This window comes from Hyla sarda, chromosome 7 (genome assembly GCF_029499605.1).
Source record: "Hyla sarda isolate aHylSar1 chromosome 7, aHylSar1.hap1, whole genome shotgun sequence".
NCBI classification, from domain to species: domain Eukaryota; kingdom Metazoa; phylum Chordata; class Amphibia; order Anura; family Hylidae; genus Hyla; species Hyla sarda.
Genome location: NC_079195.1, coordinates 67,622,796 through 67,647,183, shown reverse-complemented (window position 1 = coordinate 67,647,183; position 24,388 = coordinate 67,622,796). Strand labels below are relative to the sequence as shown.

At 46.9% G+C, this 24,388-nt stretch overlaps 1 protein-coding gene across 1 annotated transcript in view; it reads right to left on the bottom strand.

Moving 5' to 3' along the window:
* Window positions 1-24,388, bottom strand: part of LOC130283131 (uncharacterized) — a 91,173-nt gene that overhangs the window by 17,456 nt on the left and 49,329 nt on the right. The window contains exons 2-3 of the mRNA XM_056532321.1: window positions 15,833-15,962; window positions 2,315-2,532 (exon numbers count right to left, since the gene is read on the bottom strand). Of these exons, the coding sequence (XP_056388296.1) occupies window positions 2,315-2,402 (88 nt within the window). The 5' untranslated portion in view covers window positions 2,403-2,532; window positions 15,833-15,962. The remainder of the gene's footprint in view (window positions 1-2,314; window positions 2,533-15,832; window positions 15,963-24,388) is intronic.

Genomic DNA, 24,388 nt, shown 5'->3' with positions numbered 1-24,388 from the left:
GACAATTCGATGTATGAAAATACTATACACCTCTAAAGCATAGTCATGCAGTTACCAAATACCAGGAGCAAATACTATCATTATGCATTTCACCATCATAATGTTACCAAACAAAACCCAGTACACCAAGAAGAATATTGCCAGAAATACACAGTACAAAAGGACAAATAAATAATGCCACCATATCATGACCACATATCACCACCAAAATGATGAATACATTATTTACTGTTATCAAATAATAACTCCACACAATAACAACACCACAAGACACTAAATAAAAGTCACAATACAAAGGATAATATATATCTCTACACAGTGACCATATAGTGGTATAAAACAGCACTACACAGACACTCTACCGGCTTATATATACTAGCTGATGAACCCACACAAAACAGGAATAGTGTAAATAACTTATTTTTTATTAGATAACAAATGCCTGTATATATAATAAAAGTATCTTCAATAAGTGAGTCCACCCCTCACATTTTTGTAAATATTTTATTATAGCTTTTCATGTGACAACACTGAAGAAACATAGTAAATCCAAAGGAGACTAGAAAACACCTGATCAGTAGCACAAACCACCAGTCAAAGGCAGGAAAATAAAGTAATCCAAAGCTATATTTGCCACATATAACGCGATTTGTGATGTCATCATGGAGGAGAGGTTGAGGACTCCAGTGAAAACCTGTAAAACTCTGGTGAACTCCATGCCCAAGAGGCTTAAGTCAGTGCTTGAAATAAAATGGTGGCAACACAAAATATTGACACTTTGGGCCCAATTAGAACATTTTCATTTTGGCATGTACTCACTAGTGTTGCTCGCGAATATTCGCAATTCGAATATTATTCGCGAATATCGCATATTCGCGAATTCGCGAATTTCGCGAATATAGCGCTATATATTCGTAATTACGAATATTCGTTATTTTTTTTTTTTTTTTCACAGTACACATCACAGTGATCATCCCTCTCTGCTTCCAGCTTGTGTGGTGTAAAGAAAGCTCTAATACTACTGTGTGAGACTGTCGTGCGAATTTTCGCATATGCGAACATTTGCATATGCGAATTTTCGTTTATGTTAATTTTTGTATATGCTAATTTTTGTATATGCTAATTTTGCATATGTTAATTTTCGCGTACGCGAATTTTTCGCATTTGCGAAAATAAAACGAGAATATTACGAATATGCGAATATTCGCGAATATATGACGAATATTCGTCCATATATTCGCGAATATTCGCGAATTCGAATATGGCCTATGCCGCTCAACACTAGTACTCACTTTTGTTGCCAAAGTTTAAACATTAATGACTGTGTCTTGAGTTATTTTGGGGGGGACAGCAAAACTAAAAACTGTTATACAGGCTGTGCACTCACTACTTTACATTGTAGCAATATTTTTTTCAGTGTTGTAACATAAAAAGATATAATAAAATATTTACAAAAATGTGAGAGGTGGACTCACTTGAGATACTGTACTGGTTCCTGTGCTGGTTCCTACAGTGATGACTAGAGATGAGCGAACTTACAGTAAATTTGATTCGTCACGAACTTCTCGGCTCGGCAGTTGATGACTTTTCCTGCATAAATTAGTTCAGCCTTCAGGTGCTCCTGTGGGCTGGAAAAGGTGGATACATTCCTAGGAAAGAGTCTCCTAGGACTGTATCCACCTTTTCCAGCCCATCGTATCACCGGAAAGCTGAACTAATTTATGCAGGAAAAGTCATCAACTGCCGAGCCGAGAAGTTCGTGACGAATCAAATTTACTGTAAGTTCGCTCATCTCTAGTGATGACATCATGGTTACTAAAGAAAGGACTAAAGATGAAAATAACAGAGAAGAAATTAGGATAGTGAGACCAGGTTTGTTTAAATAAAATGGTTAACAAGAGCTGTGGGTGAGTTTTTCTTGTATTACCTGTGTTGTGTTTTATTTAACTTTACAGATTTATGTGTCTCATAGACGGAGTCCATTACTAAGCCAGGGATTAGCATTAGCCCCCAAAACAGCGATTGTTCGTCAGGTTGATTATAAAAAGAGGGAGGACCCACAATTTTTTTTTATTTTTTTACCTTATGTATTTATTTGAATACAGAGTAGTTGTTTTCGTTTTCTCTGTATGTGGGGCCAGCAACAAAGTAAATAATTTTAGTTCATATTCAAGGCAAACTTACATTGACAAATAGTTTTTTCACTTTGAACTTATTTCTATTTAGATCACTGTGTTGCTTTGCAGATACTTGTCACATGTTTTTATGAAGTAGTATATTATTTATTTGTCTAAACTATGATTTTACATATTACCTCTAGAGCATGGACCGGGTGAAAAATACCAAGCTTCAAAAAATCCATAATCGGGAACGGACTCCTGATTAACAAATTCCAAGGTCATGACATTGGATGATGAGTGAAACTCTTGATTGTTATCATTGCAAACCTCCCCAAGTTTAGTCAAGTTAGAAGAATATCCATCATATACTATCACATACTGAGGACCACAACCTGCACCATCCTTTTGCACACTGTTCAACAAAAAAAAGAGAGATCCTGTATAATTGCATGATATATAACTTATCACACCATATAATAATTATATAGGGTTGGCTAAGTATATGTTTTTATACGTAAAGCTGTTCAGGTAAAGAGATAAGACAAAAAATATATATATTCATCTTCCACCGACGGTGACATCCCTGCTGTTCTGAGCTTCTCTGTCGCAGTAAATAGGAAATGCCCGCTGGGCCAATCACTGGCTGAGGAGAGTCAGTGCTATGGCTCTAGTAACAGTTCATGGGTATCACATAGTTACATAGTTACATAGTTCATAAAGTTGAAAAAAGACCAGAGTCCATCAAGTTCAACCTATATCCCTAATGAGTCCCTACTGAGTTGATCCAGAGGAAGGCAAAAAACCCTCATAATAGAGTTAAAGATTCCTTCCCGACTCCAAATACGGCAATCAAAATAAATCCCTGGATCAACCTTCTGTCCCTATAGATGTATAATGTATAGCATGTATAGATGTAGAATGTATATTCTCAAAAAATGCATCCAGACCCCTTTTAAATTCTTGTTATAGATACAGTCCTGGGAATAAATATATCATGGGAGAGATCTCTGTACGGCCCCCTGATATATTTATACATAGTTGTTAGGTCTCCCCTAAGCCTTCTTTTTCCAAACTAAATAACCACAATTCTGATAATCTTTCTTACTGTAGTCCTCCCATTCCCCGTATTTCTCTGTTGCCCGTCTTTGAACCCTCTCCAGCACCACTACATCTTTCTTGTACACTGGTGCCCAGTACTGTAACCAATATTCTATGTGGTCTGACTAGTGATTTGTACAGCGGTAGAATTATTTCTTTGTCATGGGCATCTATGCCCCTATTGATGCACCCCATGATTTTATTAGCCTTGGCAGCAGCTGCCCGACACTGGTCACTACAGCTAAATTTACTATTAACTAAGACTCTGAAGTCCTTTTCCACATCAGTCGTCCCAAGTGTTCTCCCATTTAATACATAATCCCACCCCGGATTTTTCTTCCCCATGTGCATTACCTTACATTTATCAGTGATGAACCTCATCTGCCACTTCCCAGCCCAAACCTCCATCCTATCCAGATCCATTTGTAACAGTGCACTGTCCTCTATAGTGTTTACTGCTTTACAGAGTTTAGTGTCATCTGCAAAGATTTCTACTTTACTGTTCAGCCCCTCTACAAGGTCATTAATAAATATATTAAATAGAACAGGATCCAAGACTGACCCCTATGGTACCCCACTAGTAACAGTCACCCAATCAGAATAAGTACCATTAATAACCACCCTCTGTTTCCTATCACTGAGCCAGTTACTTACCCACTTACACACATTCTCCCCCAGCCCCATCCTTCTCATTTTATGCACCAACCTTTTATGTGGCACGATATCAAATGCTTTGGAAAAATCCAGATATACGACATCCAGCGATTGCCCTTGGTCCAGCTTGGAGCTTACCTCCTGATAAAAGCTGATTGGGTTAGTTTGACATGACCGATCCCTCATAAAGCCATGCTGATATGGAGTCATACAATTATTTTTATCAAGATACTCCAAAATAGCATCCCTTAGAAAACCCTCAAACAATTTACATACAACAGAGGTTAAAGGGTACCTCTCATCAAAAAAACTTTTGATATATTATAGATTAATGTATGCAGAATAACTTTACAATTGCATGTTATTAAAAAATATGCTTCTTTCTATTTAATTTTCCACTTTGAAGAAATGACCACTAGGGGTCTCCCTACCAGTCCTGGCAGCAAGCATTTCAGACTCATGCTGGGGTCCTAAACACTACGAGCTGCCAGTCTGCTTTGTTCACAAAGGAGAACACTCAGAGCTGCCAGCCTGCTTTGTTCACAGCCTGTTTGGCTGTGAACAAAGCAGGCTGGCAGCTCTGAGTGTTAAGAACTCCAGCATGAGTCAGAAATGCTTGCTGACAGGACGGATCGGGAAAAATACAATAGAAAGAAGCATATTTTTCATTAACATGGAATATTGGAAAGTTGTTCAACATTCATTAATCTAAAATATATCAAAAGTTTATTTGATGAGAGGTACCCTTTAAACTAACAGGTCTATAATTCCTGGGGTCACCTTTTGACCCCTTCTTAAATATTGGCACCACATTTGCCATGCGCCAGTCCTGGGGAACAGTCCCTGTCACTATAGAGTCCCTGAATATTAAAAATAGGGGTCTGTCTATTACATTACTTAATTCCTTTAGAACACAGGGGTGAATGCCATCTGGACCTGGCGATTTGTCTATTTTGATTTTTTGTAGGTGGCACTGTACTTCTTCCTGGGTTAGATAGGTGACCTATACTGGGGAATTTACCTTATCTCGCTGTATTTTACCTGGCATTTCATTTTCCTTAGTGAATACAGTGGAGAAGAATTTGTTTAATATATTTGCTTTTACCTGATCCCCGTTTATAAATTCTTCTTTATCATTTTTTAACCCCTTAAGGACCGGGGGTTTTTCTGTTTTTGCACTTTCGTTTTTTGCTCCTTGCCTTTAAAAAATCATAACTCTTTCAATTTTGCACCTAAAAATCCATATGATTGCTTATTTTTTGCGCCATCAATTCTACTTTGTAATGACGTCAGTCATTTTGCCCAAAAATCTACGGTGAAACGGAAAAACGAATCATTGTGCGACAAAATTGGGAAGAAAAACGCTGTTTTGTAACTTTTGGGGGCTTCCGTTTCTACGTAGTACATTTTTCGGTAAAAATTACTGTCACGATGCCGGCTGGCAGGTAGTGGATCCTCTGTGCCGGAGAGGGATTGGCGTGGACCGTGCTAGTGGATCGGTTCTAAGTCACTACTGGTTTTCACCAGAGCCCGCCGCAAAGCGGGATGGTCTTGCTGCGGCGGTAGTGACCAGGTCGTATCCACTAGCAACGGCTCACCTCTCTGGCTGCTGAAGATAGGCGCGGTACAAGGGAGTAGACAGAAGCAAGGTCGGACGTAGCAGAAGGTCGGGGCAGGCAGCAAGGATCGTAGTCAGGGGCAACGGCAGGAGGTCTGGAACACAGGCTAGGAACACACAAGGAAACGCTTTCACTGGCACGATGGCAACAAGATCCGGCAAGGAAGTGCAGGGGAAGTGAGGTGATATAGGGAAGTGCACAGGTGATCAGACTAATTGGAACCACTGCGCCAATCAGCGGCGCAGTGGCCCTTTAAATCGCAAAGACCCGGCGCGCGCGCGCCCTAAGGAGCGGGGCCGCGCGCGCCGGGACAGGACCGACGGAGAGCGAGTCAGGTACGGGAGCCGGGGTGCGCATCGCGAGCGGGCGCTACCCGCATCGCGAATCGCATCCCGGCTGGAGGCGGTATCGCAGCGCCCCGGGTCAGTGGATCTGACCGGAGCGCTGCAGTGAGGAGAGTGTAGCGAGCGCTCCGGGGAGGAGCGGGGACCCGGAGCGCTCGGCGTAACAGTACCCCCCCCCTTGGGTCTCCCCCTCTTCTTAGAGCCTGAGAACCTGAGGAGCAGACTTTTGTCTAGGATATTGTCCTCAGGTTCCCAGGATCTCTCTTCTGGACCACAACCCTCCCAATCCACCAAAAAAAAGGTTTTCCCTCTGACCTTTTTGGATGCCAGAATCTCTTTGACGGAGAAGATGTCCGAGGAGCCGGAAACAGGAGTGGGAGGAACAGATTTGGGAGAGAAACGGTTGATGATGAGTGGTTTAAGAAGAGAAACGTGAAAGGCATTAGGAATACGGAGAGAAGGAGGAAGAAGAAGTTTGTAAGAGACAGGATTAATCTGGCACAAAATTTTGAAAGGACCAAGATAGCGTGGTCCCAACTTATAGCTAGGGACACGGAAGCGGACATATTTAGCGGAGAGCCATACCTTGTCTCCAGGGGAAAAAATGGGAGGAGCTCTTCTTTTCTTATCCGCGAACTTCTTCATGCGTGATGAAGCCTGTAAGAGAGAATTTTGGGTCTCTCTCCATATGATGGAAAGGTCACGAGAAATTTCATCCACAGCGGGCAGACCAGAGGGCAAGGGGGTAGGGAGGGGGGGAAGAGGGTGACGGCCGTACACCACGAAAAATGGGGATTTGGAGGAAGATTCAGAGACTCTGAAGTTATACGAGAATTCGGCCCATGGAAGGAGATCTGCCCAGTCATCCTGGCGGGAGGAAACAAAATGTCGTAAATAATCACCCAAGACCTGGTTAATTCTTTCTACTTGTCCATTGGATTGGGGATGATATGCAGAAGAAAAATTTAATTTAATCTTGAGTTGTTTACAGAGAGCCCTCCAGAATTTAGACACGAATTGGACGCCTCTATCCGAGACGATCTGCGTAGGCAACCCGTGAAGACGAAAAATGTGTACAAAAAATTGTTTAGCCAACTGAGGCGCTGAAGGAAGACCAGGAAGAGGGATGAAATGTGCCATTTTGGAGAATCGATCAACGACCACCCAAATAACAGTGTTGCCACGGGAAGGGGGTAAATCAGTAATAAAATCCATACCAATCAGAGACCAAGGCTGTTCGGGGACAGGCAGGGGATGAAGAAAACCAGCGGGCTTCTGGCGAGGAGTCTTATCCCGGGCACAGATAGTGCAGGCTCGCACAAAGTCCACAACATCCGTCTCCAGAGTCGGCCACCAATAGAAGCGGGAGATGAGTTGCACAGATTTCTTGATGCCCACATGACCTGCGAGATGGGAGGAGTGACCCCATTTGAGGATTCCGAGGCGTTGGCGTGGAGAAACAAAGGTCTTTCCTGGAGGAGTTTGCCTGATGGAGGCTGGAGAAGTGGAAATCAGGCAGTCAGGAGGAATGATGTGTTGCGGAGAGAGTTCAACTTCCGAAGCATCCGAGGAACGAGAGAGAGCATCGGCCCTAATGTTCTTATCGGCAGGCCGAAAGTGAATTTCAAAATTAAATCGGGCAAAGAACAGAGACCACCGGGCCTGGCGAGGATTCAGCCGTTGGGCAGACTGGAGGTAGGAGAGGTTCTTGTGATCGGTGTAAATAATAACTGGAAATCTTGATCCCTCCAGCAGATGCCTCCATTCCTCAAGTGCTAATTTGATGGCTAGAAGCTCTCGATCCCCGATGGAGTAGTTCCTCTCCGCCGGAGAGAAGGTCCTAGAAAAAAACCCACAAGTGACAGCATGCCCGGAAGAATTTTTTTGTAGAAGAACAGCTCCAGCTCCCACTGAGGAGGCATCAACCTCCAATAGGAAGGGTTTGGAAGGGTCAGGTCTGGAGAGCACGGGAGCCGAAGAAAAGGCAGACTTGAGTCGTTTAAAGGCGTCTTCAGCTTGAGGAGGCCAAGACTTGGGATCGGCATTTTTTTTGGTTAAAGCCACGATAGGAGCCACAACGGTAGAAAAATGTGGAATAAATTGCCTGTAATAATTGGCGAACCCCAAAAAGCGTTGGATAGCACGGAGTCCGGAGGGGCGTGGCCAATCTAAGACGGCAGAGAGTTTGTCTGGATCCATTTGTAGTCCCTGGCCAGAGACCAAGTATCCTAGAAAAGGAAGAGATTGGCATTCAAACAGACATTTCTCAATTTTGGCATAGAGTTGATTGTCACGAAGTCTCTGAAGAACCATACGGACATGCTGGCGGTGTTCTTCTAGATTGGCAGAAAAAATCAGGATATCGTCCAGATATACAACAACACAGGAGTATAAAAGATCACGAAAAATTTCATTAACAAAGTCTTGGAAGACGGCAGGGGCGTTGCACAGGCCAAAGGGCATGACCAGATACTCAAAGTGTCCATCTCTGGTGTTAAATGCCGTTTTCCATTCATACCCCTCTCTGATGCGAATGAGATTATAAGCACCTCTTAAGTCCAGTTTAGTAAAGATGTGGGCACCTTGGAGGCGATCAAAGAGTTCAGAGATGAGGGGTAGGGGGTAGCGGTTCTTAACCGTGATTTTATTAAGACCGCGGTAGTCAATGCAAGGACGTAGGGAGCCATCTTTTTTGGACACAAAGAAAAATCCGGCTCCGGCAGGAGAGGAGGATTTACGGATAAAGCCCTTTTTTAAATTTTCCTGGACGTATTCAGACATGGCAAGAGTCTCTGGGGCGGACAGAGGATAAATTCTGCCCCGGGGTGGAGTAGTGCCCGGGAGGAGGTCAATAGGACAATCATAAGGCCTGTGAGGAGGTAGAGTCTCAGCTTGTTTTTTGCAAAAAACATCCGCAAAGTCCATATAGGCCTTAGGGAGACCGGTTACTGGAGGAACCACAGAGTCACGGCAAGGGTTACTGGGAACCGGTTTTAGACAGTCCTTGGAACAAGAGGGCCCCCAACTCTTGATCTCCCCAGTGGACCAATCCAGGGTTGGGGAATGAAGTTGAAGCCAGGGAAGTCCAAGGAGAATTTCAGAAGTGCAATTGGGGAGGACCAAAAGTTCAATCCTCTCGTGATGAGATCCGATGCACATTAGAAGGGGCTCCGTGCGGAAACGTATGGTACAGTCCAATCTTTCATTGTTTACACAATTGATGTAAAGGGGTCTGGCGAGACTGGTCACTGGGATGTTGAACCTGTTGACGAGAGAGGCCAAAATAAAATTTCCTGCAGATCCAGAGTCCAAGAAGGCCATAGTAGAGAAGGAGAAGGCAGAGGCAGACATCCGCACAGGCACAGTAAGACGTGGAGAAGCAGAGTAGACATCAAGGACTGTCTCACCTTTGTGCGGAGTCAGCGTACGTCTTTCCAGGCGGGGAGGACGGATAGGACAATCCCTCAGGAAGTGTTCGGTACTAGCACAGTACAGGCAGAGATTCTCCATGCGGCGTCGTGTCCTCTCTTGAGGTGTCAGGCGAGACCGGTCGACCTGCATAGCCTCCACGGCGGGAGGCACAGGAACGGATTGCAGGGGACCAGAGGAGAGAGGAGCCGAGGAGAAGAAACGCCTCGTGCGAACAGAGTCCATATCCTGGCGGAGCTCCTGACGCCTTTCGGAAAAACGCATGTCAATGCGAGTGGCTAGGTGAATGAGTTCATGTAGATTTGCAGGGATTTCTCGTGCGGCCAGAACATCTTTAATGTTGCTGGATAGGCCTTTTTTAAAGGTCGCGCAGAGGGCCTCATTATTCCAGGATAATTCTGAAGCAAGAGTACGGAATTGTACGGCATACTCGCCAACGGAAGAATTACCCTGGACCAGGTTCAACAGGGCAGTCTCAGCAGAAGAGGCTCGGGCAGGTTCCTCAAAGACACTTCGGATTTCCGAGAAGAAGGAGTGTACAGAGGCAGTGACGGGGTCATTGCGGTCCCAGAGCGGTGTGGCCCAAGACAGGGCTTTTCCAGACAGAAGGCTGACTACGAAAGCCACCTTAGACCTTTCAGTGGGAAACTGGTCCGACATCATCTCCAGGTGTAGGGAACATTGGGAAAGAAAGCCACGGCAAAACTTAGAGTCCCCATCAAATTTATCCGGCAAGGATAGGCGTAGACCAGAAGCGGCCACTCGCTGCGGAGGAGGTGCAGGAGCTGGCGGAGGAGATGATTGCTGAAGCTGTGGTAGTAACTGCTGTAGCATAACGGTCAGTTGAGACAGCTGTTGGCCTTGTTGCGCTATCTGTTGTGACTGCTGGGCGACCACCGTGGTGAGGTCAGCGACAACTGGCAGAGGAACTTCAGCGGGATCCATGGCCGGATCTACTGTCACGATGCCGGCTGGCAGGTAGTGGATCCTCTGTGCCGGAGAGGGATTGGCGTGGACCGTGCTAGTGGATCGGTTCTAAGTCACTACTGGTTTTCACCAGAGCCCGCCGCAAAGCGGGATGGTCTTGCTGCGGCGGTAGTGACCAGGTCGTATCCACTAGCAACGGCTCACCTCTCTGGCTGCTGAAGATAGGCGCGGTACAAGGGAGTAGACAGAAGCAAGGTCGGACGTAGCAGAAGGTCGGGGCAGGCAGCAAGGATCGTAGTCAGGGGCAACGGCAGGAGGTCTGGAACACAGGCTAGGAACACACAAGGAAACGCTTTCACTGGCACGATGGCAACAAGATCCGGCAAGGAAGTGCAGGGGAAGTGAGGTGATATAGGGAAGTGCACAGGTGATCAGACTAATTGGAACCACTGCGCCAATCAGCGGCGCAGTGGCCCTTTAAATCGCAAAGACCCGGCGCGCGCGCGCCCTAAGGAGCGGGGCCGCGCGCGCCGGGACAGGACCGACGGAGAGCGAGTCAGGTACGGGAGCCGGGGTGCGCATCGCGAGCGGGCGCTACCCGCATCGCGAATCGCATCCCGGCTGGAGGCGGTATCGCAGCGCCCCGGGTCAGTGGATCTGACCGGAGCGCTGCAGTGAGGAGAGTATAGCGAGCGCTCCGGGGAGGAGCGGGGACCCGGAGCGCTCGGCGTAACAATTACACTTTATCATTATTCTGTAGGTTTGATTTTGTCGTACTTCTGGAAAAAATCCCAACTACATGCAGGAAAATTAATACGTTTAAAATTGTCATCTTCTGACCCCTATAACTTTTTATTTTTCCGCATATGGGGCGGTATGAGAGCTAATTTTTTGCGCCGTGATCTGAAGTTTTTAAAGGTACCATTTTTACATTTATAGGACTTATTGATTTATCTAATGATATAAAAAGTGACCAGAAATGCACTATTTTGGACTTTGGAATATTTTTGCGAATACGCCATTGACCGTGCGGTTTAATTAACAATATATTTTTATAATTCGGACATTCGGTGATACCATATATGTTTATTTTTATTTTTATTAACACTGTGTTTTTTTTATGGGAAAAGGGGGGTGATTCAAACTTTTAATAGGGGAGGGGTTAAATGATCTGTATTCACTTTTTTTTCCACTTTTTTTTTGCAGTGTTATAGCTCCCATAGGGACCTATAACACTGCACACACTGATCTTTCACACTGATCACTGGTTTCTCATAGGAAACCAGTGATCGATGATTCTGCCGCTTGACTGCTCATGCCTGGATCTCAGGCACTGAGCAGTCATTCGGCGATCGGACAGCGAGGAGGCAGGTAGGGACCTTCCGGCTGTCCTGCAAGCTGTTCGGGATTCCACGTTTTGCCACGGCTATCCCGAACAGCCCACTGAGCTAACCGGCAGTTTTTACTTTCACTTTTAGCCGCGTGGCTCAGCTTTCAGCGTGCGGCTAAAGGGTTAATAGCGCGCGGCACAGCGATCAGTGCCACGCGCTATTAGCAGCCGGGTCCTGGCTTCACTATGACGCCAGGCTCGCTGTGATATGATGCGGGGTCACCGTGGGACCCCGCGTTATATCACGGGAGCGGGACCAAGGACGTACTCATACGTCCTTGGTCCTTAAGGGGTTAAAGGGCCTACACTTTCATTTTTGACCTTTTTGCTATTTATAGAGTTAAAGAACATTTTTTGGGGGCAATGAGTCTTTCTATCTCTATTTTTGCAGCTTTTTTCTGTTTTTTACATATTTAACATTTTTCTCTATGGCTTTTTAATGCTTCTTCACTACCGTCCTGTTTTAGTAGTTTATTTTTGTCATTTATTGCCCCCTTAAAGGGGTATTCCGCCACTAGACATCTTATTCCCTATCCCTGCTGCGGACCCCAGGGATCGCTGCTGCAGCACCCCGCTATCATTACTGCGCAGAGCGAGATCGCTCTGCACGTAATGATGGGCAATACAGGGGCCGGAGCATCATTACGTCACGGCTCCGCCCCTCATGACGTCACAGCCCACCCCCGTCAATACAAGTCTATGGGAATGGGGCGTGGCGGTCATCACGCCCCCTGCCATAGACTTGCATTAAGGGGACGGGCCGTGATGTCATGAGGGGCGGAGCCATGATGTCACGCTGCTCCGGCCCCTGTATCGCCCGTCATTATGCACAGAGCGAACTCGCTCTGTGCAGTAATGATGGCGGGGTGCCGCAGCGGCGATCCCCGGGGTCCCCAGCAGCGGGACCGCGGCGATCTAACATCTTATCCCCTATCCTTTGGATAGGGGATAGGATGCCAGGGGCGGAGTACCCCTTTAACATTTTTAATCATCCAAATTGGTTTTCTTTTATTTCTGACCATTTTATTCCCATCCCTCTTACAGTGAGAATTGAAGATATTTTTAAAAGTCTCCCATTTAGTGTCAGTATTCTTGTTTTTCAGGACATTCTCCCAATTCATATTGTTGAGGGCTTCTCTGAGTTGATCAACTTTGCATTATTTCATTATTTTTGTGGCCCCCTCGAGAGATTCCCTTATTGAAGAACAAGTTATAATGTATTATATTATTATCACTATTTTCTAGGTGTCCTTCTACTTGCACATTAGTTACTCTGTCAGGTCTGATGGTTAATATTAAGTCCAGTAGGTCCCTGTACCATTTGGGACAGATAATTGTCTTTTACTATAGTCAGAAACCTGATTCCTTTATGAAATTCACAGGTCTCAGTCTCCCAGTTTATATCAGGATAGTCCCCCATTATTATCACCTTGTTCTGATTTGCTGCCTTGTTTATTTGCCAAAGTAATTGATCTTCTGCCTCTTACCTTATGTTTGGTGGTCTATAGCAAACCCCTTTTTTTTTTATCTCCGTATATGTCTACCCATAATAACTCCACATTATAGTTTCCCTCCCATATATCCTCCCGCAGTGCGGCCTTCAGACTTGATTTCACATCTCTATTTTTGCAGCTTTTTTCTGTTTTTTACATATTTAACATTTTTCTCTATGGCTTTTTAATGCTTCTTCACTACCGTCCTGTTTTAGTAGTTTATTTTTGTCATTTATTGCCCCCTTAAAGGGGTATTCCGCCACTAGACATCTTATCCCCTATCCAAAGGATAGGGGATAAGATGTCAGATCTCTGGGGTCCCGCTGCTGCGGACCCCAGGGATCGCTGCTGCAGCACCCCGCTATCATTACTGCGCAGAGCGAGATCGCTCTGCACGTAATGATGGGCAATACAGGGGCCGGAGCATCATTACGTCACGGCTCCGCCCCTCATGACGTCACAGCCCACCCCCGTCAATACAAGTTTATGGGAAGGGGGCGTGGTGGTCATCACGCCCCCTGCCATAGACTTGCATTAAGGGGACGGGCCGTGATGTCATGAGGGGCGGAGCCATGACGTCACGCTGCTCCGGCCCCTGTATCGCCCGTCATTATGCACAGAGCGAACTCGCTCTGTGCAGTAATGATGGCGGGTGCCGCAGCGGCGATCCCCGGGGTCCCCAGCAGCGGGACCGCGGCGATCTAACATCTTATCCCCTATCCTTTGGATAGGGGATAAGATGCCAGGGGCGGAGTACCCCTTTAACATTTTTAATCATCCAAATTGGTTTTCTTTTATTTCTGACCATTTTATTCCCATCCCTCTTACAGTGAGAATTGAAGATATTTTTAAAAGTCTACCATTCAGTGTCAGTATTCTTGTTTTTCAGGACATTCTCCCAATTCATATTGTTGAGGGCTTCTCTGAGTTGATCAACTTTGCATTATTTCATTATTTTTGTGGCCCCTCGAGAGATTCCCTTATTGAAGAACAAGTTATAATGTATTATATTATTATCACTATTTTCTAGGTGTCCTTCTACTTGCACATTAGTTACTCTGTCAGGTCTGATGGTTAATATTAAGTCCAGTAGGTCCCTGCACCATTTGGGACAGATAATTGTCTTTCGCTATAGTCAGAAACCTGATTCCTTTATGAGATTCACAGGTCTCAGTCTCCCAGTTTATATCAGGATAGTCCCCCATTATTATCACCTTGTTCTGATTTGCTGCCTTGTTTATTTGCCAAAGTAATTGATCTTCTGCCTCTTCCATTATGTTTGGTGGTCTATAGCAAACCCCTTTTTTTTTTATCTCCGTATATGTCTACCCATAATAACTCCACATTATAGTTTCCCTCCCATATATCCTCCCGCAGTGCGGCCTTCAGACTTGATTTCACATATAGACAAACTCCCCCCCCCTTTCCGTTTTGGCCGATCCTTCCTCAATAGACTACAACTCTGTATGTTGACCGCCCAGTTTGTTTTATTTGACATACTTCTGGCATTAGTCAACATGCAATTCAAAGGTGTGTGTTTTTTCTTCCTATGACGCCTATCCCTATTTACTATTTTAACAAATCCATCCACTCCACCCCAGTTACATTAATAAGTCCCCTCTCTATCTACACTATATTCCCCCTCTATGTTGTATGTTCCCTCCCCCCAGTCCCTAGTTTAAACACTCCTCCACCTTTCTAGCCATCTTCTCCCCAAGCACAGCTGCACCCTCCCCATTGAGGTGTGGCCTGTCCCTACGGTAGAGCCGGTATCTGACAGCGAAGTCGGCCCAGTTCTCCATGAAGCCAAACCCCTCCTTCCTACACCAGCTTCTGAGCCACTTGTTTACCTCCCTAATCTCCCACTGCCTCTCTGGTGTGGCTCGTGATACAGGTAATATTTCAGAAAATATTTCCTTGGAGGTCCTTGCCTTAAGCTTGCAGTCTAAGTCCCTGAAATCATTTTTTAGGACACTCCACCTACCTCTTACTTTGTCATTGGTGCCAATATGTACCATGACTGCTGGGTACTCTCCAGCCCTACCCAGCAAACTGTCAACCCAATCAGTGATGTGCCGAACTCGAGTGCCAGGAAGACAACACACTGTTCGGTGATCCCGGTCTTTGAGAAAGATCGCCCTGTTTGTACCCCTAAAAACAGAGTCCCCCACTACCAGTACCTATCTGGCCTGCCCTGCACTCCTTCCTCCCTCCTTACTGGAGCAGACACCCCCCTGGTGGTCAGAGGCAATCTGACACTTTCCCCTCTACCCCGTTTTCTAACTGTAACCCAGCTAGCTGCCTGACTGTCCTGCACCTCTGTCCCACTATCCTCCCACACCTCTATCCCAGAAAGTACTTGCTCAGTGAGCAGGAGACTCCTCTCCAAGTTGTCAATGCATCTCAGTGTTGCCAGTTGCTCCTCCAGATCCAGGATCTGGGCTTCCAAATGAACAACTCGCACACATCTCGCACAACAATATGCACCCTCAAACTGCTGTTCAAGGATTGCATACATTGTGCAAAATGCACACTGGACTTCATTTTCCAACATGGAGGCCATACTAGATTTGGGGATTGCACAAATTAACAGTAAAAAAAACAACAACAACAAAAAGAGATATTTTAATCACGTCAGAGAACAGGAAGCTCCAGGCAGTGGAAATGTCACTGTCAGCTGGAAATCAGTGGAAGGTGAGTTTGGGTAGGAGTAAAAAAGCAAGTAGGAAATAATAGTAGACAGATGAATACTACTTACTTTACATAATCAAAGTATAGGCTAATAGGACCATATGGGACCTCAATTGTCCAGGTACACAAAGGTAAATCCAATCGATTACTGTAAATAGATCCTGTAGGCTCAGTCAGAACTTCATAACATTGTATTTCTAGAGTAAAGGGAGATTCATGGAGTTAGGATAGTGTCAGGATAGAATAATGTTGTTGAATAACAAACTGAAGTAGAGTAGCTATAGTGTTTATAGGGGTACTCCGGTGGAAAACTTTTTTTTTTTTTAAATCAACTGATGCCAGAAACTGGTACAGACAGATTTGTAAATTACTTTTATTTAAAAAAAATCATAATCCTTACAGTACTTATTAGCTACTGAATACTACGGAGGCAGCCTTGTAAATCTGGGTGAACCATGAATATTCGCCTTTGGTCTCTTCAATTTTTGTAATTGGGGATTTGTACAATAAATGTATTTCCTGACCCTGGGCAGGGGCAGACTGTGCGGTTGGGCACTGCGGGAATGATCTGAAATGTTGGGGTTGGTCAGAATAAGGGATTTGGGTGGAAATAGGGGAGGAGAAGAGGTGGGGCCAGGGGTAGAGTCTCACAGGGGGTCCTTGCTTTATTTGGTCTGGCCCTGAGTATTTTCGGTCCACTCCTGGTTCTAAGTAATAATAATATATATATATATATATATATATATATATATATATATATATATATATATATATAAACTCAATGGTCCTGATTTACTATTGTAAACCTGACATGTTTTGTTGGGTTGTGCGTCAGATTCTGGCAGATTGTCTGCACCAGAATTTGCACCAGTACTGAAAAAAACAAAAAAAACAACCAACTCTCCATTTTCCTGAGAAAACCCAAAAAGGGGCGTGGCATTTGGGGAAATTGGGCATAGCTACCTAAAAGGGGCGTGTCCCTGGCATTTTCACAAAAACCCAACATATTTACTAAGTCTTCCACAGAAAATTTTATGGATTTGAGCTGAAGAAAACTCCACAGATTAGATCATTAAAAAAAAAGCAAAATTTAGGGAATCCTTAAAAAGTACAAAATATAGAGAGACCTTAGTATATACAGTGGAAAAAAAATTGTAGGGAATTAAAGCCCACAAAGAAAACTACACTCTACTCTTTATAAATCAGGCCCAATGTGTGTATGTGTGTATATGAAGATATTTTGATAAAACTTAGTACACGTTACTTTTATGTCAAATAAAAATATATGATAATTAAATTAACCCTAACCAACCCCCTTACGTGAAAGATGGGGGTTTTGTCTTAAGTCCCAAGCAAGTATATAGGACTTCCAGTACCTTACTTTAAGCTCTGCTCTGCATCTCCTGGTGAGTGCGTCAGTCTGGCCACACCCCTCCTGCATGCCACACCCCATGTCACAAAGCTACACCCACCATAAGGACCGGGGTTTTTCCGTTTTTGCATTTTCGTTTTTTGCTCCTTGCCTTTAAAAAATCATAACTCTTTCAATTTTGCACCTAAAAATCCATATGATTGCTTATTTTTTGCGCCACCAATTCTACTGTCACGATGCCGGCTGGCAGGAGGTGGATCCTCTGTGCCAGAGAGGGATGGCGAGGACCGTGCTAGTGGACCGGTTCTAAGTCACTACTGGTTTTCACCAGAGCCCGCCGCAAAGCGGGATGGTCTTGCTGCGGCGGTAGTGACCAGGTCGTATCCACTAGCAACGGCTCACCTCTCTGACTGCTGAAGATAGGCGAGGTAAAAGGGAGTAGGCAGAAGCAAGGTCGGACGTAGCAGAAGGTCGGGGGCAGGCGGCAAGGATCGTAGTCAGGGGCAACGGCAGGAGGTCAGGAACACGGGCTAGGAACAAACAAGGGAACGCTTTCACTAGGCACAAGTGCAACAAGATCCGGCAAGGGAGTGCAGGGGAAGTGAGGTGATATAGGGAAGTGCACAGGTGGAAACTAATTAAGCTAATTGGAAGATTGGGCCAGGCACCATCATAGGTGCACTGGCCCTTTAAATCGCAGAGACCCGGCGCGCGCGCGCCCTAGGGAGCGGGGCCGCGCGCGCCGGGACAGGACCGACGGAGAGCGAGTCAGGTACGGGGACCGGGGTGCGTATCGCGAGCGGGCGCCACCCGCATCGCGAATCGCATCCCGGCTGGAGGCGGGACCGCAGCGCACCCGGTCAGTGGATCTGACCGGGGCGCTGCAGCAACGAGGATGAGGCGAGCGCTCCGGGGAGGAACGGGGACCCGGAGCGCTCGGCGTAACAGTACCCCCCCCCCCCTTGGGTCTCCCCCTCTTCTTGGGGCCAAAGAACCTGAGGAAAAAAAAGTCAATTTTTGATTTTTGATGAGGTCCGATGCACATTAGGAGGGGTTCTGTGCGGAAACGCATGAGACAGTCCAATCTTTTATAGTTAATACAATAGATGTAGAGGGGTCTGGCGAGACTGGTCACAGGGACGTAGAACCTGTTGATAAGAGAGGCCAAAAAATTTTTTCCTGCAGATCCGGAATCCAAGAAGACCATAGTAGAGAAGGAGAAGGTAGAGGCAGATATCCGCACAGGCACAGTAAGGCGTGGAGAAGCAGAGTTGACATCAAGAACTGTGTCACCTTTGTGCGGAGTCAGCGTACGTCTTTCCAGGCGGGGAGGACGGATAGGACAATCCTTCAGGAAGTGTTCGGTACCGGCATAGTACAGGCAAAGATTCTCCATGCGGCGTCGTGTCCTCTCTTGAGGTGTCAAGCGAGACCGGTCAACTTGCATAGCCTCCGCGGCGAGAAGCACAGGAACGGATTGCAGAGGACCAGAGGAGAGAGGAGCCGGGGAGAAAAAACGCCTCGTGCGAACAAAGTCCATATCCAGGCGGAGCTCCAGACGCCATCCGGAAGAACGCATGTCAATGCGAGTGGCAAGATGAATGAGTTCATGCAGGTTAGCAGGAGTTTCTCGTGCGGCCAGAACATCTTTAATGTTGCTGGATAGGCCTTTTTTAAAGGTCGCGCAGAGAATCTCACTATTGCAGGACAACTCGGAAGCAAGAGCACGGAACTGAATGGCGTACTCGCCAACGGAAGAAACACCCTGGACCAGGTTCAGCAGGGCAGTCTTGGCAGAAGAGGCTCGGGCAGGCTCCTCGAAGACACCACGGACCTCAGCGAAGTAGGACTGGACTGTGGCTGTGGCAGGATCATTGCGGACCCCATCAAATTTGTCCGGCAGGGACAAGCAGGGGTTAGGAGCGGCCGGTTGCTGCGGAGGAGTTGCAGGAGCCGGCGGAGGAGATGGTTGTTGTAGCTGCTGTGTCTGTGGCAGCAGCTGCTGTATCTGTGACTGAAGTTGCAGTGTCACGGTGGTCAAGTATGCCAGCTGGTGATTTCGCTGGGCAATCCGTTGGGCTTGCTGGGCAATCTGTTGGGCTTGCTGGGCAATCACCGTGGTGAGGTCGGCGACAACTGGCAGAGGAACTTCAGCGGGATCCATGGCCGGATCTACTGTCACGATGCCGGCTGGCAGGAGGTGGATCCTCTGTGCCAGAGAGGGATGGCGAGGACCGTGCTAGTGGACCGGTTCTAAGTCACTACTGGTTTTCACCAGAGCCCGCCGCAAAGCGGGATGGTCTTGCTGCGGCGGTAGTGACCAGGTCGTATCCACTAGCAACGGCTCACCTCTCTGACTGCTGAAGATAGGCGAGGTAAAAGGGAGTAGGCAGAAGCAAGGTCGGACGTAGCAGAAGGTCGGGGGCAGGCGGCAAGGATCGTAGTCAGGGGCAACGGCAGGAGGCAGGAACACGGGCTAGGAACAAACAAGGGAACGCTTTCACTAGGCACAAGTGCAACAAGATCCGGCAAGGGAGTGCAGGGGAAGTGAGGTGATATAGGGAAGTGCACAGGTGGAAACTAATTAAGCTAATTGGAAGATTGGGCCAGGCACCATCATAGGTGCACTGGCCCTTTAAATCGCAGAGACCCGGCGCGCGCGCGCCCTAGGGAGCGGGGCCGCGCGCGCCGGGACAGGACCGACGGAGAGCGAGTCAGGTACGGGGACCGGGGTGCGTATCGCGAGCGGGCGCCACCCGCATCGCGAATCGCATCCCGGCTGGAGGCGGGACCGCAGCGCACCCGGTCAGTGGATCTGACCGGGGCGCTGCAGCAACGAGGATGAGGCGAGCGCTCCGGGGAGGAACGGGGACCCGGAGCGCTCGGCGTAACATCTACTTTGTAATGACGTCAGTCGTTTTACCCAAAAATCTATGGTGAAATGGAAAAAAAAATCATTGTGCGACAAAATTGAAAAAAAAACGCAGTTTTGTAACTTTAGGGGCTTCCGTTTTTACGTAGTACATTTTTCGGTAAAAATGACACCTTATCTTTATTCTGTAGGTCCATACGATTAAAATGATACCCTACTTATATAGGTCTGATTTTGTCATACTTCTGGAAAAAATCATAACTACATGCAGGAAAATTAATACGTTTAAAATTGTCATCTTCTGACTCCTGTTTTTTGCGCCGTGATCTGAAGTTTTTAACGGTACCATTTTTGCATTGATAGGACTTATTGATCGCTTTTTATTCATTTTTAAATTATATAAAAAGTGACCAAAAATGCACTATTTTGGATTTTGGATTTTTTTTGCGCGTACGCCATTGACCGAGCGGTTTAATTAACTATATATTTTTATAATTCGGACATTTCCGCACGCGGTGATACCATATATGTTTATTTTTATTTATACTGTCGTTTTTTTTTTTTATGGGAAAAGGGGGGTGATTCAAACTTTTAATAGGGGAGGGGTTAAATGACCTTTATTCACTTTTTTTTCGCTCCCATAGGGACCTATAACACTGCACACACTGATCTTTATCATTGATCACTGGTTTCCCATAGGAAACCAGTGATCGATGATTCTGCCGCTTGACTGCTCATGCCTGGATCTCAAGCACTGAGCAGTCATAACAGTTAATAGAGCGTGGCGCCGCGATTGGCGCTGCACGCTATTAGTGGCGGGTCCCGGCTTCCCTATGACGCTGGGCCCGCCGTGATATGATGCGGGGTTACCATGTAACCCCGCGTTATATCACGGGAGCAGGACCAAGGACGTACCGGTACATCCTTGGTCCTTAAGGGGTTAAGCCACATGCCTTTTATTTTCTTTTTATGCATTGGTCAGGCCTGCAAGTCCTACCCACTTCCACGCCTCCTTCTATTTTCGGCCTACAATCTCTATATCCCAACTCAGCCCCACCTGAGGACAGGATATGAGGATGAGATATGAGGACAGGATATGAGGGCGGGAGATGAGGACGGGATTTGAGGTTGGGATATGAGGACAAGATATGAAGGCGGGAGATGGGGGATGGGATTTGGGATCAGGATATGAGGACGAGATATGAGGATGGGATATGAGGCGGGATATGAGTTTGGGATACGAGAATGGGATATGAGTATGGGATATGAGGACGGGATATGAGGTCAAGTACTTCCTCATATGTTGCTTTTTCCTCCACCACAAGGTTCAGGCAGGAAAAACCTGGCAACGCCGGGTACTTAGCTAGTATTATATACTTAAAGAACAAAAAAGAGAGCTTCACCAATATTCAAGATCTAATAAAACCATATACTTTATTTAAATTCCATTAAAACATCTATGATGCATGATATAAGTCTTTCATATAACAACTTCCAATGCTAAAGTGCATGGAGGGGAAGGTACCAGTTGCTGAACCATACATTATGTACTTGGTAAATACATTGCAGGCATGTGATGGGTTAACCAAAATACTCCATATAATAGTCTATTTTAGGGATGGGGTACAAGTCACTCCTTATAGAGACCCAAAACAAATATACTATATGTCCCTCTATCACAATTACATATGCATAAGTACAGTATTACGCTCACCCATTGTATCGCAGTCCTGCTCCGGCACCTCCCCCGACCTCATTTCGCCGTCTTTTTCAAGAGGTCAACTCAGCTGATGTCACTCTAGACATCAGCTGCGATCATCCTGTTTAAAGTATAGATCCGGCCGGCCGCTCTTCTAAGGTCCCTGCCGTATATGTATATTTTTTATAATTTTTTTTGTTACCCTATGAAATTTAAATAAAAAGGTATCTCCCTCACTTTTTTGGATTGCTAAAGTCCAAAAAAGATTAAAAACCGCCTGCAAAAACGCCGAAGTTAAAACCCACAAAGCGTTTTTCTTTGCGTTTTTTCACTCCCATAGACTTCTATGGGGGAAAAACGCAATGTTTTTGTGAAAAAAAACACCAGACCCTCAGCAAACAGACGTTTTTGAAATCCAGCGTTTTTGACCAAAATCACTAAAAAACGCCAAAAGGATTAAAAAAATGCCAAACTCAAAAACGCTGTTACGCCGAGCGCTCCGGGTCCCCGCTCCTCCCCGGAGCGCTCGCTACACTCTCTCCGCTGCAGCGCTCCGGTCAGATCCACTGACCCGGGGCGCTGCGATTCTGCTGCCAGCCGGGATGCGATTCGCGATGCGGGTAGCGCCCGCTCGCGATGCGCACCCCGGCTCCCGTACCTGACTCGCTCTCCCTCGGTCCTGTCCCGGCGCGCGCGGCCCCGCTCCCTAGGGCGCGCGCGCGCCGGGTCTTTGCGATTTAAAGGGCCACTGCGCCGCTGATTGGCGCAGTGATTCCAATTAGTGTCTTCACCTGTGCACTTCCCTATATCACCTCACTTCCCCTGCACTTCCCTGCCGGATCTTGTTGCCATTGTGCCAGTGAAAGCGTTCCTTGTATGTTCCTAGCCTGTGTTCCAGACCTCCTGCCGTTGTCCCTGACTACGATCCTTGCTGCCTGCCCCGACCTTCTGCTACGTCCGACCTTGCTTCTGTCTACTCCCTTGTACCGCGCCTATCTTCAGCAGCCAGAGAGGTTGAGCCGTTGCTAGTGGATACGACCTGGTCACTACCGCCGCAGCAAGACCATCCCGCTTTGCGGCGGGCTCTGGTGAAAACCAGTAGTGACTTAGAACCGATCCACTAGCACGGTCCACGCCAATCCCTCTCGGGCACAGAGGATCCACTACCTGCCAGCCGGCATCGTGACAGTAGATCCGGCCATGGATCCCGCTGAAGTTCCTCTGCCAGTTGTCGCTGACCTCACCACGGTGGTCGCCCAGCAGTCACAACAGATAGCGCAACAAGGCCAACAGCTGTCTCAACTGACCGTTATGCTACAACAGTTACTACCACAGCTTCAGCAGTCATCTCCTCCGCCAGCTCCTGCACCTCCTCCGCAGCGAGTGGCCGCTCCTGGGCTACGCCTATCCTTGCCGGATAAATTTGATGGGGACTCTAAGTTTTGCCGTGGCTTTCTTTCCCAATGTTCCCTGCATCTGGAGATGATGTCGGACCTGTTTCCCACTGAAAGGTCTAAGGTGGCTTTCGTAGTCAGCCTTCTGTCTGGAAAAGCCCTGTCATGGGCCACACCGCTCTGGGACCGCAATGATCCTGTCACTGCCTCTGTACACTCCTTCTTCTCGGAAGTCCGAAGTGTCTTTGAGGAACCTGCCCGAGCCTCTTCTGCTGAGACTGCCCTGTTGAACCTGGTCCAGGGTAATTCTTCCGTTGGCGAGTATGCCGTACAATTCCGTACTCTTGCTTCAGAATTGTCCTGGAATAATGAGGCCCTCTGCGCGACCTTTAAAAAAGGCCTATCCAGCAACATTAAAGATGTTCTGGCCGCACGAGAAATTCCTGCTAATCTACATGAACTTATTCACCTAGCCACTCGCATTGACATGCGTTTTTCCGAAAGGCGTCAGGAGCTCCGCCAAGATATGGACTCTGTTCGCACGAGGCGTTTCTTCTCCTCGGCTCCTCTCTCCTCTGGTCCCCTGCAATCTGTTCCTGTGCCTCCTGCCGTGGAGGCTATGCAGGTCGACCGGTCTCGCCTGACACCTCAAGAGAGGACACGACGCCGCATGGAGAACCTCTGCCTGTACTGTGCTAGTACCGAACACTTCCTGAGGGATTGTCCTATCCGTCCTCCCCGCCTGGAAAGACGTCCGCTGACTCCGCACAAAGGAGAGACAGTCCTTGATGTCTACTCTGCTTCTCCACGTCTTACTGTGCCTGTGCGGATGTCTGCCTCTGCCTTCTCCTTCTCTACCGTGGCCTTCTTGGACTCTGGATCTGCAGGAAATTTTATTTTGGCCTCTCTCGTCAACAGGTTCAACATCCCAGTGACCAGTCTCGCCAGACCCCTTTACATCAATTGTGTAAACAATGAAAGATTGGACTGTACCATACGCTTCCGCACGGAGCCCCTTCTAATGAGCATCGGATCTCATCACGAGAGGATTGAACTTTTGGTCCTCCCCAATTGCACCTCGGAAATTCTCCTTGGACTTCCCTGGCTTCAACTTCATTCCCCAACCCTGGATTGGTCCACTGGGGAGATCAAGAGTTGGGGGCCCTCTTGTTCCAAGGACTGTCTAAGACCGGTTCCCAGTAACCCTTGCCGTGACTCTGTGGTTCCCTCAGTAACCGGTCTCCCTAAGGCCTATATGGACTTCGCGGATGTTTTCTGCAAAAAAC